Genomic DNA, 14,351 nt, shown 5'->3' on the forward strand with positions numbered 1-14,351 from the left:
AGGTTGCCTCCCAAAATAGGTATTTTTTTGTTTGTCTGTTTAAAGTCTTATGATTTCGTTAGTATGATTGTACATGCTGCCCTGTCTTCCATTGAAATTAGTTAAAAATTCCATGATACTGTTTAAAATACCTTTAGTCAGTGTAGTATACTGCTTTATTATACCAGGTGAGCGCCCAGGGGTATTGCCCCTATGTTTGCAAATTCCAGGTGTGCTGTCATGTGCCTTTTTCTCAAGAGTGGCTTCTGTCTGGCCACTCTCTCATGAAGCCTAGATTTGTGAAGGGCTGCAGAAACTGTTGTCCTTCTGGCAGGTTCTCCTATCTCAGCCAAGGAACTCTGTAGTTCTGTCAGAGTGGTCATTGGGTTCTTGGTCACCTCACTGACCAAGTTCCTTCTTGCCCGGTTGTTCAGTTTGGTCGAATGGCCAGCTCTAGTAAGAGTCTGTGCAGTTCCATATTCTTTCCATTTCCTAATGATGGAGCTCACTGTACTCTTGGGAATTTTCAACACTCGATAAATTCTTTTATACCCTGTGCCAGATCTATACCTCCTCACAATTATATTTCGTTGTTATACAGACTGTTCCTTGGACTTCGTAGTACAGTTTCTGCTCTGACATGCACTGTCAGCTGTGGGACCTTTATATAGAAAGGTGTGTTTCTTTCTAAATCATGTCCAATCAATTAATTTGGCCAAACGTGGACTCCAATCAAGTTGTAAAGACGTTTCAAGGATGATCAAAGGAAATTGAATGCAGCTTAGCTCAATTTGAATGCAGAGTATCATAAGGGTTGAATGCTTATTGACTCTAGACATTTCAGCTTTTACTTTTTTTATTTTGTAAAAATTTCTATTAAAAAAAATTCCACTTTGACATCATAGGATATTATGTGTGGGTCAGTGCCAAAAAACTGCGTTTAATCCATTTTAAGTTCAGGCTGTAACACAACAAAATTTGAAAAAAGTCAAAGGGCGCGAATACTTTCTGAAGGCACTTAGCTTGAGAACAAGTTGACTTTGTGACTCCAATATGGTTTACTTTAAAGTTATCTGCACGTATTCCTCAGTGTGCTTGCTTTCACTAGGCCTGTTTTGAGATATGCTACAATGCCTACTTGGGACTACGGACTCGATTAGTGGTACTGTATTTACCACCCCATACATGTGAAACAAAAAGCGGGGTTAAGCATTTGGTTCATTTCTGTCTGTCTGTTTGTCTGTCCACAAACGTCTGTTTATGATCGAAGAACAAGTTAATTTCAATTGAATGTTGTTCTTTTCAACAACATTGCTCTTTTCAATGAACAGTTTCAACTTTGGACAGGAATTTGAAAACAAACCTGTAATATAGCAGTACTTTGGCTATGAATTCATCTGGATGGGATCACACATGGCCTGAGAGGAGTGAAAATCATTCCAATCAGGAAACTGCGTTTTTAAGTACATCATAAAGGACACAAAGAACGAATGTAACATGTTAAATAAGGTCAATCAATCAATCATTTCGGTTTATTAATAAAAGCATCCTTGGTAAAGACAGTCAGAAAACTGGTAGATAAAAGGTTGACATTGGAATAGCAAGGAAAATTACAAAATAATTATAATAAATAAGACACACAACATAATAATCACAATATTACACAAACACAAATAACAAATACACTCAATATACAACTCAGATGAGATTTTAAAAAAGTCAAAACAAATGTAAAAACACCAAGACCACAAAGTAAATTAAAACACAATTCAAACAAATATTATACACGTAATTGATATATATATACACCGACATAACAAAATTAAGCATTTTGGTCAAAAAAGGAATTGTTGAATTTTTGTACCTTTGAGTGTTACCCTGAGGTAGATCAAGATGTTCAGCATTTCTGAGTTGAATATTATATTGAGACATAGATCGTTGGGTAGAAGGAAGAATGTCATGGTGACGATCAGACTTTAGAAGACAAAGTCCAAAATGCTAGAGAAGCTCATTCCTGCGTTCACTCAACACTTGTATATCAAAATGACTAGGTTGTTGCACGTAGGACTGAACAGATGGTACACAATAAAACGGAGTGCACGCTTCTGGAGTCGTTCAATCCATATAGACGCTGCAAGGTGGTGTAAAGACGCAGCAGCAACGGTGGTAAATCAAAAAAAAAAATGTATATGACAAAATTTAAATCTTTATTTTATTTCAATTTAATTATATACTTGAACACTAGAACACAAATTGCCTTTTTAGCACTTTCAAAACCCTTCCATTTAGCAGTACTTTGACAAAATATTACGTAATTTTACTTTATTACGACAAATCACATTTGCCACTCGTAGACCCCGCTCTAAATGGCCTCTAAACGGTGTTTTTTTTTTTTTTTTAGACCCCGCTCATGTCCTTGTTTTCGGTTGGTATAAATCAAGACAGCGCGGGATAAGGTGTTCTATGAACTTTCTAGTTTTGTTGATAAATTAATTGGTGTGTAAGTTTTGATTTGATGAAAATAATCTTTTGAATGCCACTTTTATCTGAGATGGCACAGCATTTGATAACATGTAATATATTTTTGGTTTGTTAGCCTGTCCGCCCATGCAGTGGGAGACAGGGTTTTACAATAGCTTCTGTGTGTCAGTGTGTCTGTCTGGGTCATAACCTTTTTACCATATTAATGTTTCTCATCAAATTTAGAACAAACCCTTGTAAGAAATTTTACTTTTTTAATATATGAATTTGATTCAGGTGGTGTCGTGGATCATTACGATCTGGTTATTTGGTTCATTGACAATCTTCCTGTTGGCAAGGGTGTTGGGTGGGGAGGTAAGTACTTTGTTTCCTCATTGAAAGGCTTTTTTTCTCCTTTCTATTGTTTTTTGAAATTGCAATTCTTGTGACTTTATTGTTTAATTATTAATTTTTAGGTCAGCTATGGACAAGTTGTTGGCGTCATTGGCTACTCACTATTACCTTTGATTGTAATAGTTCCAATATTGCTGATTGCAAACTCGTTTGAAGTTGTAACTCTTCTGGTGAAGGTGAGTTCATGGTGATGATGCATGTACAGTAATTCTTCACTTACCTTTGATTCAGTTATCGTTTTCCATTTTATCATCACTGATACAATATGGAACATAATTATATCCTTATTAGTGACGTTCACTATTACGTTGTTTGCCAGCAGGCGACAGGAAACTACTTTGTGTCACATACACGTAGAGGGGCAGGTAGACGCTGAACCACACCATTTTGATGCTGTCTTAAGTATAAAACCACCGTTTAGAGGCCATTTTTCCCCGCAAAGCGGGGGTTGGCCTTTTCGGGGACCGTGGTAGTTGTTGTTTTTTGGTCCCCTTTTTGAAGCAATGTTTTACGGCCGGATGCCCTTCCTGACGCCAACCCTTTTTGCCGCCTTCAACGACAAACAGGGAATTACCAGTGAACTGGTACTCAATTAGCCGACCTCGGAAGGATGACAGGCTGAGTCAACCCTGCTGGCATTAATTCGGCGATCGACCGAGATTCGAACCCAGGATCCTAGGATCCTAAGCCGGCACCCTAGCCACCAGCCCAACACCAGGGATTTTTATGATGAAATCATAAAATCTATACTATGAGAGCCTTTAAGTGTGTGTGTGTCGCCATTTTTCTCAGAGTTGACCAGATGGATCTTTGTTAAACTTTCAGAGGTTAATCGGTGAGTGTTGGGGAGTGTTTTAGGCAAAACCCAAAAAAAATTTGTGAACATTTTGGATTCTTTTTTTCATTGCTTTATAATGCCTCAACCTTTGTCGCAATGTGAAAGGAAATATTAAATGATCCCTGGCCCCATTCCTTGGTGGGTATAGGGAAGTGTTTTAGTTCCTCACAAAAAATAGAGAAAAAAATCAAAATTTGATTTCTCCAAAATGGCACAACAGGATTAGAATAACACCAGCCCACACCCAGTACCCTTGCTAGTCCCTTGTAAACATGAGTCAAAAACGTTCATATGTGATAGAAGTGAGTCTGACAGCAAGAAAAGAAAAACAATTATTTTAGAAATTAAACTCGAGGTTTTAAAGCATTTTTATGCTGGAGAATAATGATGTTTTAATAATGTTTGTTTAATAATAATAATAATAATAATGTTTAATAATAATAATGTTTATATTTAATGTTTTTTTTTCTTTTTCTTTTGATGAATTTATCGGAACAGCTTTTGGTCTGTCCCATTAACTCCACCACTCACCCCTCCACCCCATCCCACCTCGACAAACAATCTACACACCCATCACTAGTTAGTATTATCTAAGTAAAATTTATACCCAGAAATTTATTTTATTTAAAAATGATATTTAATTTAGGAATGTATGATACATGTTGAGTATTTCAACTTTTAATGTTTTTTTTTTCTGACGAGAAATGATCAAAATAACCGAGCTCCAAATTGGACATTAATTGTTACAAGCAATGGTACCCGCCCCATGGGCGGGGCTTAAATTGGGAAGCCCAAATGAAAAGGAAAAAGAAAAGGAAAAGGCTATATCAGAAATTGAAGGCTTTTTAAATTTATTTTAAACGATTCATATAAACATCCGTTGAATCATATCACACGCAAATCATCAAAATCTAAACAGTACATGGTGCCCATTTTGAAAAAAGATTGAATTCTGCAAAACGGAAGCGGCCGCTACACGTCTTTCTCAGTCGCACGTTTATGTGTGAAGAGTGCGTGCCGAATCTGTAACACGGAAGCGACCGCTCCACCTGTTTCTCAGTCGCTTTGCACACACTGCCGTGTTACTTCAGAGCCGCACGTTTATCTAGGAAGAGTTCGTCAGGAGTCGATCTACTCTTTCCTGGTACATAGAATTTCAACAAAAGCCACATCACTGTTCATATCGGTAAATATTATTCCATCGTGTTTGAAAAAATTGGAAAACTTGGAAAACTTTGAAAAACAATATAGCCTATTTCACTCCAGGGGGCCCTAGGATTACCCACCCAAAATATCGTTGCGATCGGTTCAGCCGTTTTTGCCGTACCTTCGAACGGACAGACAGACAGACGGACGGACATTTGGTGAATTATAGTAAGATTGGAAAATTTGATTCACTTTATGTTGTTTCGCTTAAAGTCGCATTTTTCAAAAACTCAACTGCGACATTAAGTACCAAGTGTATTTGATATTGATTACAACGTAATAGCTTGACATGCACATATTGTTAAATTTTTGACCCTACCTCCTTGTACATTCCCTCCTCACCTCCTTCTCCCCAACTTTACCTTTCTCTATTTTCTTTTTCGGCATTATCTCTCCCACATATAATGTACATGATCTCAGTGTTTTGTATGTTATTGTTGATTGAAATCTGTGCTTTTTGCCTTCACAATTCCCTCCACAGTTATTTGGAGTATTTTGGTCTGCATACAGTGCAGCATCTTTGCTTGTTGCCACCGAGTTCAAAGCCAAGAAACCTCTTCTGATATATCCCATATTTCTGTTGTACATTTACTTTCTCTCACTGTACAGTGGAGCTTGAATTTAAAACGTGACTTGGAAAGTCTTTTCGGACGAAACAAGTTGTATCGCAATTGTATAAAAATAGCGATAGAAATACGAAACAATTTCTTGATAGATTTGAACTCCACGCCTTGCATCTAAAACATTGTAATGGGGAATATTGTTTATTATTTTGTTGCAGCACACCTTGGATTGGTAAAGAGCAGAAATTACCATTATTTCCTACAATTGACCTAATTACAGGAAAAACGATGACTGGTAAATATTGCTTCCATGCCTAATGAATAGTCGAAGCCCCCTTTTGATTTAATAATTATTGTTTACTATGTTGGAAAAAAATGAAGAGAAATAATGCAGTAAGTACATTTGCGTGGAGGTGTGGGATTTGAACAATGTACAGATGTAAAATGCATTGCAATTTGCCGTTTGTCCATCAAACTTCATCTACACAATACAGTATAATACACATTATCATAATGTTTTGTTCACTATTCGTATTGTTGGATCTCAAATGCAAATGTGTATATATATTATATATATATATATTGTGTATAATTCTGTCAAAGCCTGAACTTGGCTTAATGGTTAAGGTGGCTGGCTTAAAATATTAGGGTCTTGAGTTTGGGCTCCTGCTGCGCCGTTAAATAACACCAGGTGGGTTGACTCAGCCTGTCATCCTTTCGAGATCGGGCAAAATGAGTACAGGTTTACTGGCAAGAATGAGCCATTTGAGTATCCTGTGTCAGAGTGGTGACATATCCAGGAGTGTGCCCCCCTAGCCAAGGAATGCTGCATCAGCAGCCCTATGTGTCTGTAGACGTGAAAGGAACGGTTATTTTTCTTTTAACTGTCATGTTTTACGAAGAGCATTGGGGAAGTTTGCCATTTGTCCGTGAATGTATAATGGATTGGGATTCAGTTCTGAATTCAACCTGCCCGTTGTATAATTACTGAGGCATGGTTGTGCCACTGACTATGCCCCTACGGATTTGAGCAGGAATTTGCAATTTGTCCAGGGTGCCAGTGATAACTCTTCTCTTCACAAAAGACGCTGTGAGATCTTGAATGCCCATCAACTAATGATAGCAGATGAGACACCCTGTTTGTCACCCTGCTGATGAATGGTGCACACACCGATGTATCATCCTGCATGCGATATATCAGGGTGACAGTTTATAGCACTGGGCTGAGATTGAAACCCAGGCTAGACAGCTCAGAGGTGAGTACCGTATGCCTACTTCTAATCTAGTTGCTAGTTTGGTAATGTAATATACAAATAACCATTTTCGTTGTGTTTTGGTCACTGAATGGTAGGGGAGTATAACATACAACAACAGGCATTTTAAGGCCATTTTCCCTGCAAGAGCGGGGGTTAGCCTTGCGGTCCCCATGATAGGGGAGTATAACATGGTAGTGGATTTTTTATACTACAGTAGTACTTTAAAAAATAATTATTTCCCCCCCCTCCCCTTACCTTTTATGTCACGAGCACCTTGTATATTTTACATATGGAGGGCGTAGCCAAATGTGCAGATACCAGATTTTAAACCTCTTATTAATTGGTGATGAAATGCTAGTACTGGGTTCGCAGGTCAACGATTCAATGGAACAGTTTAATGGTGTGATAATTTGCTGCAATAACTGTACTGCATACAATATTTGCACATTATGAATATTTTGTTGTTGCTTAAGACTTACTTTCACAATACATCTCATTTTGGAAAATGGAGATTTTCTCCTTTAGTTTGATTTCAATAGGTTTTATTTTAAACTGATCTGGATGGTATTTCCTAGGTACATAGCGTACAACTCAGCTGTATTTAGCAGAAGTGCAATGAATGGAATGTTGACTGTCGTATTGGTAAATATTAAAGGAATGAATGCTTTTGCTTCCTTTCCTCTGACTTGAACTCACGTTTGTTTGCTTGAATTGTTTGGACCATTGAACCATCACTATCACAAAATGAAACCAGTGCAGTTGCTGTTGACAAAATAGCGAATACAGTTGTCTGTGCTTGGAATCAAATACATGCTTTTCTTTTATTTGTGGTGAATAACACAACGTAGGATCACCTATTCCCCAAATTCCAGGAGAGGATTTTGTAATCCGTCTGTGTCTGTGGGTCGACATGCAGATCTACTTTAATCTAGTGCCCCATGCAGCTCACTTTGATGTCTAACCCCAGTATGTTAGAGGGGTCACTGAGGCAATTATCCTGGCTAGGCTCTACATTATTACCCTCGCCAGAGGAGAGGGTATTGCATTTGAGTCCGTTTGTTTGTTACTTGCCGGAACAGATTCCGGCAATTATGTTGGTTGGTTGGTTTATCGGTCCGTGTGTCTGTTTGTCTGTTTGTGCACTGTACTACGTCTACATCGTTGCACATAGAATCGCCATACTTTACGCACATATTTGTCTTGCCCTGGAATAGACTGTGCCAAATTTTGAACTCTCTAGGCCCAAGGCCTCCATTATGAGATCATAATTCGATAATTCGACAAGTACAAAACTTCATCCAATCAAGATGCAATTTCTTGAGCGCCATGTCGGCATAAACTGGTGGAGAAAAAAAAATAATGATGCCGTCATCGGTCACGTGGTTCGGCCACCATCTTGGAAAAACCGAAAAACTTTGCACCTCTATATCTCCGAAAGTGCTGAATAGAAAAAATTGAGACATGGCTCATTGTAAAGAACTCTCCATGGGGAATAAAATATGTTAATGATGATGTCATTGGTGCCTCCATTATGACGTCATAATTCGACAAGTACAAACTTCATCCGATCAAGATGAAATTTCTTGAGCATAATCTCGGAATAGATTAGTTGAGAAAACAAATAATGATGACGTCCTCGGTCACGTGGTTCGGCTGCCATATTTGTCCAAAATGGCAGATTTAAAAAAAAGTACATTCCGGCAAGTCCTCGGTCTCTGACAGATTTTTCATCTGTTTGTTTGTCTGTTTGTCCGCACAGAACAAATATGATTTTCTCTTCAACCGTTGGTCTGATTGACAGGAAATTTTCACCATAGGTGAAACTCCACCTGTAGAATTTTTAAAATGATAATTATTATGATGTAGGTCACGTGGTTCAGCCGCCATCTTGGAAAAACTGAAAATCTTTGCACCTCTATATCTCTGAAAGCACTGAATATAAAAAATTGAGACACGGCTCATTGTAAAGAACTCTCCATGGGGAATAATATGTTAATGATGTCATAGGTGCCTCCATTATGACGTCATAATTCGACAAGTACAAAACTTCATCCAATTAAGATGAAATTTCTTGAACGCCATGTCGGCATAAACTGGTGGAGAAAACAAATTACTGATGACGTCATCAGTCACGTGGTTCGCCCGCCATCTGGGAAAAACCGAAAAACTTTGCACCTCTATATCTCCGAAAGTGCTGAATAGAAAAAAATGAGACATGGCTCATTGTAAAGAACTCTCCATGGGGAATAATATATGTTAATGATGATGTCATAGGTGCCTCCATTATGACGTCATAATTCGCCAAGTACAAAACTTGTTCCGATCAAGATGAAATTTCTTGAGCATAATCTAGGAATAAATTCGTTTAGAAAAAAAAAATGATGACATCATCGGTCACATGGTTCGGTCGCCATACTTTTTTTAACACAAAAGCCTTAAAAACCACTGAAAATACATCCTGGCGAGAGTTTGCAATCTCTGATTGCTCTTTTTCTTGTTGTAATTTAGATTTTAAACATTTTTTGGATTGGAATCTCTTTTTATGGGATAACAGCTCCCTGTAGGTTAGAGCAGGAATTTGGATTTTGGCCAGAGTGCTGGCAAAAATTTGCCTACTCATCGCAAAGGACACCGTGTGATCTTTAAAGTTCACCAACTAATCAACCATCAATGCAGATGGTGCGCCCAGTGCACCCAGTTTAACGTCCCTCTCTCGGACGGCACACACATTGATACCTTGCTCAGCCTGCGGGACACCAGGATGATAGTTTTCAGCTCGGCCGAGATTCAAACCCAGGCGAGACAGTTCTGAGGTGAGAATTGTTAAGAATTGGTTCCACATATAGAAAATGAGTCTGCTAAATAGAAAGAGGAAGTTAATATTCCATACATAATTTAACGTCATCGATGAAGTGATCCCAAGATGCGCTTTGCGGCAAGATTTCAAGAAAGAAAACCCAGAGGAAGATTATTGTGAAGTCATCTTTACGAGGACATTTAAACTAACTTGAGTAGCATTAGAATTTGTCAAGTGCAGTATTACAATGAATCAAATGAACATTATGGAAATGCCACTGAAAAGCTGAACCTGCAGCATTTCCACAATGCTAAATGCAATGAAGGTTAAATTGGGCACAGAAATTATTGGAGAAGAGTTTGAAATACGCAAGTTTGTACTTAGGTGCCAAATAAGACCATATTATTAAGGAAGCGATATTCCAAATTGTTTTATTCAATATGATCAATCTCTGGAATGCAATGGTAGAGAGACGAAAATGTTTCTTAGATTTTCACAAACAGATTGAAATGAGCAATATGTCTCACAACATACAGTCACGTGAAAAAGTAAGTACACCCCATGTAAAGTTTTGACTTTTTCAACATATTTCAACATACAGCTAATTGATGTTCATTTCAACAATATTGATAGATAAAGGTGATATAATATAACAAATATCATGAAACATTTACATTTTGTAGTCCATGGTATAATTTAAATAAACATAAGTGCAAATTTCGCATGTGGAAAAAGTAAGTACACCCTTGGCTCTAATAGGTGGTATTGCCCCATTTGGCAGAAACAACCTCAAGTAGGCGTTTCTTATAACTGTCTACCAGTCTCTGACATGGACTGGGAGAAATTTTTTCCCACTCCTCCATGCAGAATTATTTCAGCTGTGCGATGTTTGATGGGTTTCTTGCATGCACAGCTCGTTTCAAATCCCCCCACAACATCTCGATGGGATTTAGATCCGGGCTTTGACTTGGCCATTCCAGAACCCTCCATTTCTTTCTTTTCAGCCATTCCTTGCTGGATTTACTGGTATGTTTGCGGTCATTGTCATGTTGCAAGGTATACCTACGGTTGAGCTTCAACTTTCCGACAGATGGCCTCACATTATCCTCAAGCACCCTCTGGTACAATGAAGAATTCATAGTGGATTCTATGATGGTGAGCTGCCCAGGCCCTGATGCAGCAAAGCTGCCCCAAACCATAATATTTCCACCACCCTGCTTTACAGTTGGTATCAGGTTATTGTGGTCAAATGCTGTCTTTGGTTTTCGCCAAACATGTCTTCCGGTACTGTGGCCAAATAGCTCTACCTTTGACTCATCTGTCCAGAGCACATTGTTCCAGAATTGTTGGTCTTTGCCTAGGTTTTCATTGGAAAACTTTAGTCTTGCCCTGATGTTGTTTCTGGACAGCAAAGGTTTCCTCCTGGCACACGTCCCATGTAGATCAAATTTGTGCAGCCTCTTTCTAAGGGTAGACTCGTGCACTTTGACATCAACAGTGGCAAGAACTACCTGTAGGTCCCGTGATGACATGCTGGGGTTCTCAGAGACTTCTTTCAGCATCTTGCGGTCTGCTCTCGGGCTGAACTTGCTGGGGCGGCCTGGCCTAAACAAGTTGGCAGTTGTTTGGAATCTTCTCCACTTGTAGATGATCTTTCGGACAGTCGAATGATTGATTTCAAATTGTTTGGAGATCTTTTTAAATCCCTTCCCAGCCTTCTTTCTGAAGGCCTCAGAGAGCTCTTTTGATCTCGGCATGGTGACGCCGCACACTTCAACAACAAAGAGGAAACCAAACTAAATGTCTGAGGTTTAAATAAGACAGGTTCCTCCAAGATCCTCTCTAACAATGTTCTAATCATTTGCACCTGAGCTGGTGCACCTGATTCTAATTTTAGGTATTTGATGTAGTGATAAATGTAGGGGTGTACTTACTTTTTCCACATGCAAAATTTGCATATATGTTTATTTATATTATACAATGGACTACAATATGTAAATGTTTCATGATATTTCTTATATTATATCACCTTTATCTATCAATATTGTTGAAATGAAGATCAAATAGCTGTATGTTGAAATATGTTGAAAAAGTCAAAACTTTACATGGGGTGTACTTACTTTTTCACGTGACTGTAGCTACTCAGTCTACAAGGCCCTTTTCCCATAGCTCAATGGAGTATTGCTCTCGGTAATGGGCTGGCATCCCAGAATTGCATCTTTCTCCTAGATTATTTGGCATCTAAAGCTCAAAATTATTGGAATCTCCTGTAATGTGGCAAAATCACAAGTTCTGTTGCTCTCACATTGCAGGCAGGTTCATGGTTTCCCTGTTTTCTACCGTCAATTGTCCAACATTTCTCCCTCTGCTCTCAGTCCTCCGACCTTCCCCAGGATGCATGAGTACTCCCATTAACCCATTTTTAGTTGTATTTCCAAAATCGACACTGACTGTACAGCTCAAATGTTCTTTTATTCCTCGCTGCCCTCCTCGATGGAACCACCTTCCAGAGACTGTTCTGTGTCACTCTTCCCTCCAGGACTTCAAGTAAGCAGTGCATCGCCATCTCTTGGCATCCCCAATTCTGACACATTGCCTCCATTAACCTCTCCTATCCCAAAGATTTTACATTGTCGTTTAAGTTACCTCCCCTCCCCTTCCTGTTCACTCATTCCCTTGATGTTTGTCCCACTGTCAATTATATCTTGCTTTTCCATGAGCCTCGTTCCTGTAAATAAAAAAAGAAAGCAATTTTTCTTCATAGTCTAACGTCATGAATGGCATCCTCCATGAAATGCTGAAATTCCAAAAAAATTTAAACGTTCATATTATTCTCGATAATACAAAGTTGAACAAAGCTGGAATTTTTACAAAGGCATTTTTAGCAAATAGTGCAATAATCAATTATTGTATGTATTCCTCATTGTGCGTCTTACATGAGGTAATGAAAGAAAGAGAAAAAAAAAAAATCATAAATGGCTGCATAGCTATTGGTGTATGAATCCATTGTCATAGAAATCTGAAACGTTACAAATTTCATTCATGGAGAAACCTGCAGAAATATTGAGAGACCTGCATGAAAGTCTGTTAGGGTTCCTATATCACCCTCCTGTCACATGTTGACTGTAAACTCACGTGCAAATCCCATCATACCATGTGTGTTGGTCCATTGTCTATTAAAGTCCTTATAATAAATGGAAAAGTACATTAATGTCTTCTCCTGCATGTGATTAATGTACAAACTCCTCCATGATCCTTAGTTCTTTGTTTAAAAAAGGGGTCGTCCTAGCTTGTAATTCCAATAGTCAATGTATGAGTGAACCTTTCATCTCGATTTTTTTTTATCGATTATAAACTGCACTACTTTAAATCAAACTGGTAAGTTAAAAAAAACAATGGAAGTCACCTCTTCAAATTAAATTAGAACCTCAGTTCACAAAATGCAAAGCCCGTCCACATCCACTTGTTCTCGAACCAAACTTTACAAAAACAATAGCTAAAAACCAAAAAGTAAAATTTATTAAGTAGTGTTCTCCATATTCTCATAATAAAGGTTTGCTGAAAAATTTATGACAAAAGCTAAATGGTAAACGAGAAAGCATCTCAAAATGCAAGTGGACAAAATAAAGAAACATGGAGGCAATGTAAACCAGGCTGTCTCGTGCTATACACCTGCGGAGAACTAATAAGGGCTATTTGTACTCACTGACTGCCATTTCACCAAATTATTAATTTGTCTTCTCAATATTTTCATAATAAAGTTTGTTGGAAATTTGATGACAACTCAAATGGTAAACAAGATATGACGTAGACAATTGGCAGAACAACTAAAATTAGAAGGGCACTCGGTAGAGAGCATACCTCCACCAGGCTGAAGAGTTTATGTTTTGTATCCCACTGAGAGACCGGATCTGGATTCGAACCTGAACCAAAATCGAATCGGCTTGTTCTTGTCACCTAGCCAACTCATCCACCAAGTTTAGTCATAACTCGTCCATAACGTTTTAAAATATCATGTTGTATATCCACTTTTAGCCCTATCAATAGTGAAGAATCACTTATGAATTCAATAATTATCGTATCCGAATCCATATTCAGATCTTCACAAAAATCGAATCGATTAGTCCTGGTCACACACCCGACCTGCCCACCAGGTTTCGTCCAAATCCGTCCATAACCTTTTGAGATATGTGCTGGTGTTGGCTTAGCGGTTAGGGTGCTGGCTTGGGATCCTAGGATCCTGGGTTCGAATCCCGGTCGATCGCTGAATTAACGCCAGGGGGGTTGACTCAGCCTGTCATCCTTCCGAGGTCGGCAAATTGAGTACCAGCTTGCTGGGATGAATGATCCCGGTGTGTACCCCGGTTTAGAATAGGTCCACTGTATCCCTGCGCATCATAAGAGGCGACTAAGGGTTCGCGTCAGGAAGGGCATCTGGCCATAAAAACATTGCCTCAAACAGGGAACCATGATTGTCATGGGGCCCGCAAGGCTAACCCCTGCTCTAGCGGGAAGAAATGGCCTTAAAACGATCATTCATTCATGTCAGTTTTGGCCCTATCTCCCAATGGTGAAGAATCACTTAAAAATTCCAGTAGCCGGATCCGAATTCGGATCTTCACCAAAATCTAATCATTTCGTCATTGTCATATACATTACCTCTGTCAAATTTCGTCTGAATCCGTCCACAACTTTTTGAGATATCTTGTTCACTGACGAACAAACAAACAGACAGGGGTGAAAACATAACCTCCATCCACCTTTGGTGGCGGAGGTAATTAGTGAAGCAGTACAACATTCAAATGAAATTTGGCCTAGATAAGTGTGCCAAGTGCACA

General features: G+C 38.7%; 1 protein-coding gene across 1 annotated transcript in view; it reads left to right on the forward strand.

Moving 5' to 3' along the window:
• Nucleotides 1-7,407, forward strand: part of YIPF4 (Yip1 domain family member 4) — a 29,855-nt gene extending 22,448 nt beyond the window's left edge. Inside the window, exons 4-6 of the mRNA XM_068129079.2 lie at nt 2,737-2,814; nt 2,916-3,029; nt 5,379-7,407. Of these exons, the coding sequence (XP_067985180.1) occupies nt 2,737-2,814; nt 2,916-3,029; nt 5,379-5,516 (330 nt within the window). The 3' untranslated portion in view covers nt 5,517-7,407. The remainder of the gene's footprint in view (nt 1-2,736; nt 2,815-2,915; nt 3,030-5,378) is intronic.
• Nucleotides 7,408-14,351: the final 6,944 nt, after the last annotated feature.

Source organism: Myxine glutinosa, chromosome 9 (assembly GCF_964187855.1).
Source record: "Myxine glutinosa chromosome 9, kmMyxGlut1.1, whole genome shotgun sequence".
In the NCBI taxonomy this organism is placed as follows: Eukaryota; Metazoa; Chordata; class Myxini; order Myxiniformes; family Myxinidae; genus Myxine; species Myxine glutinosa.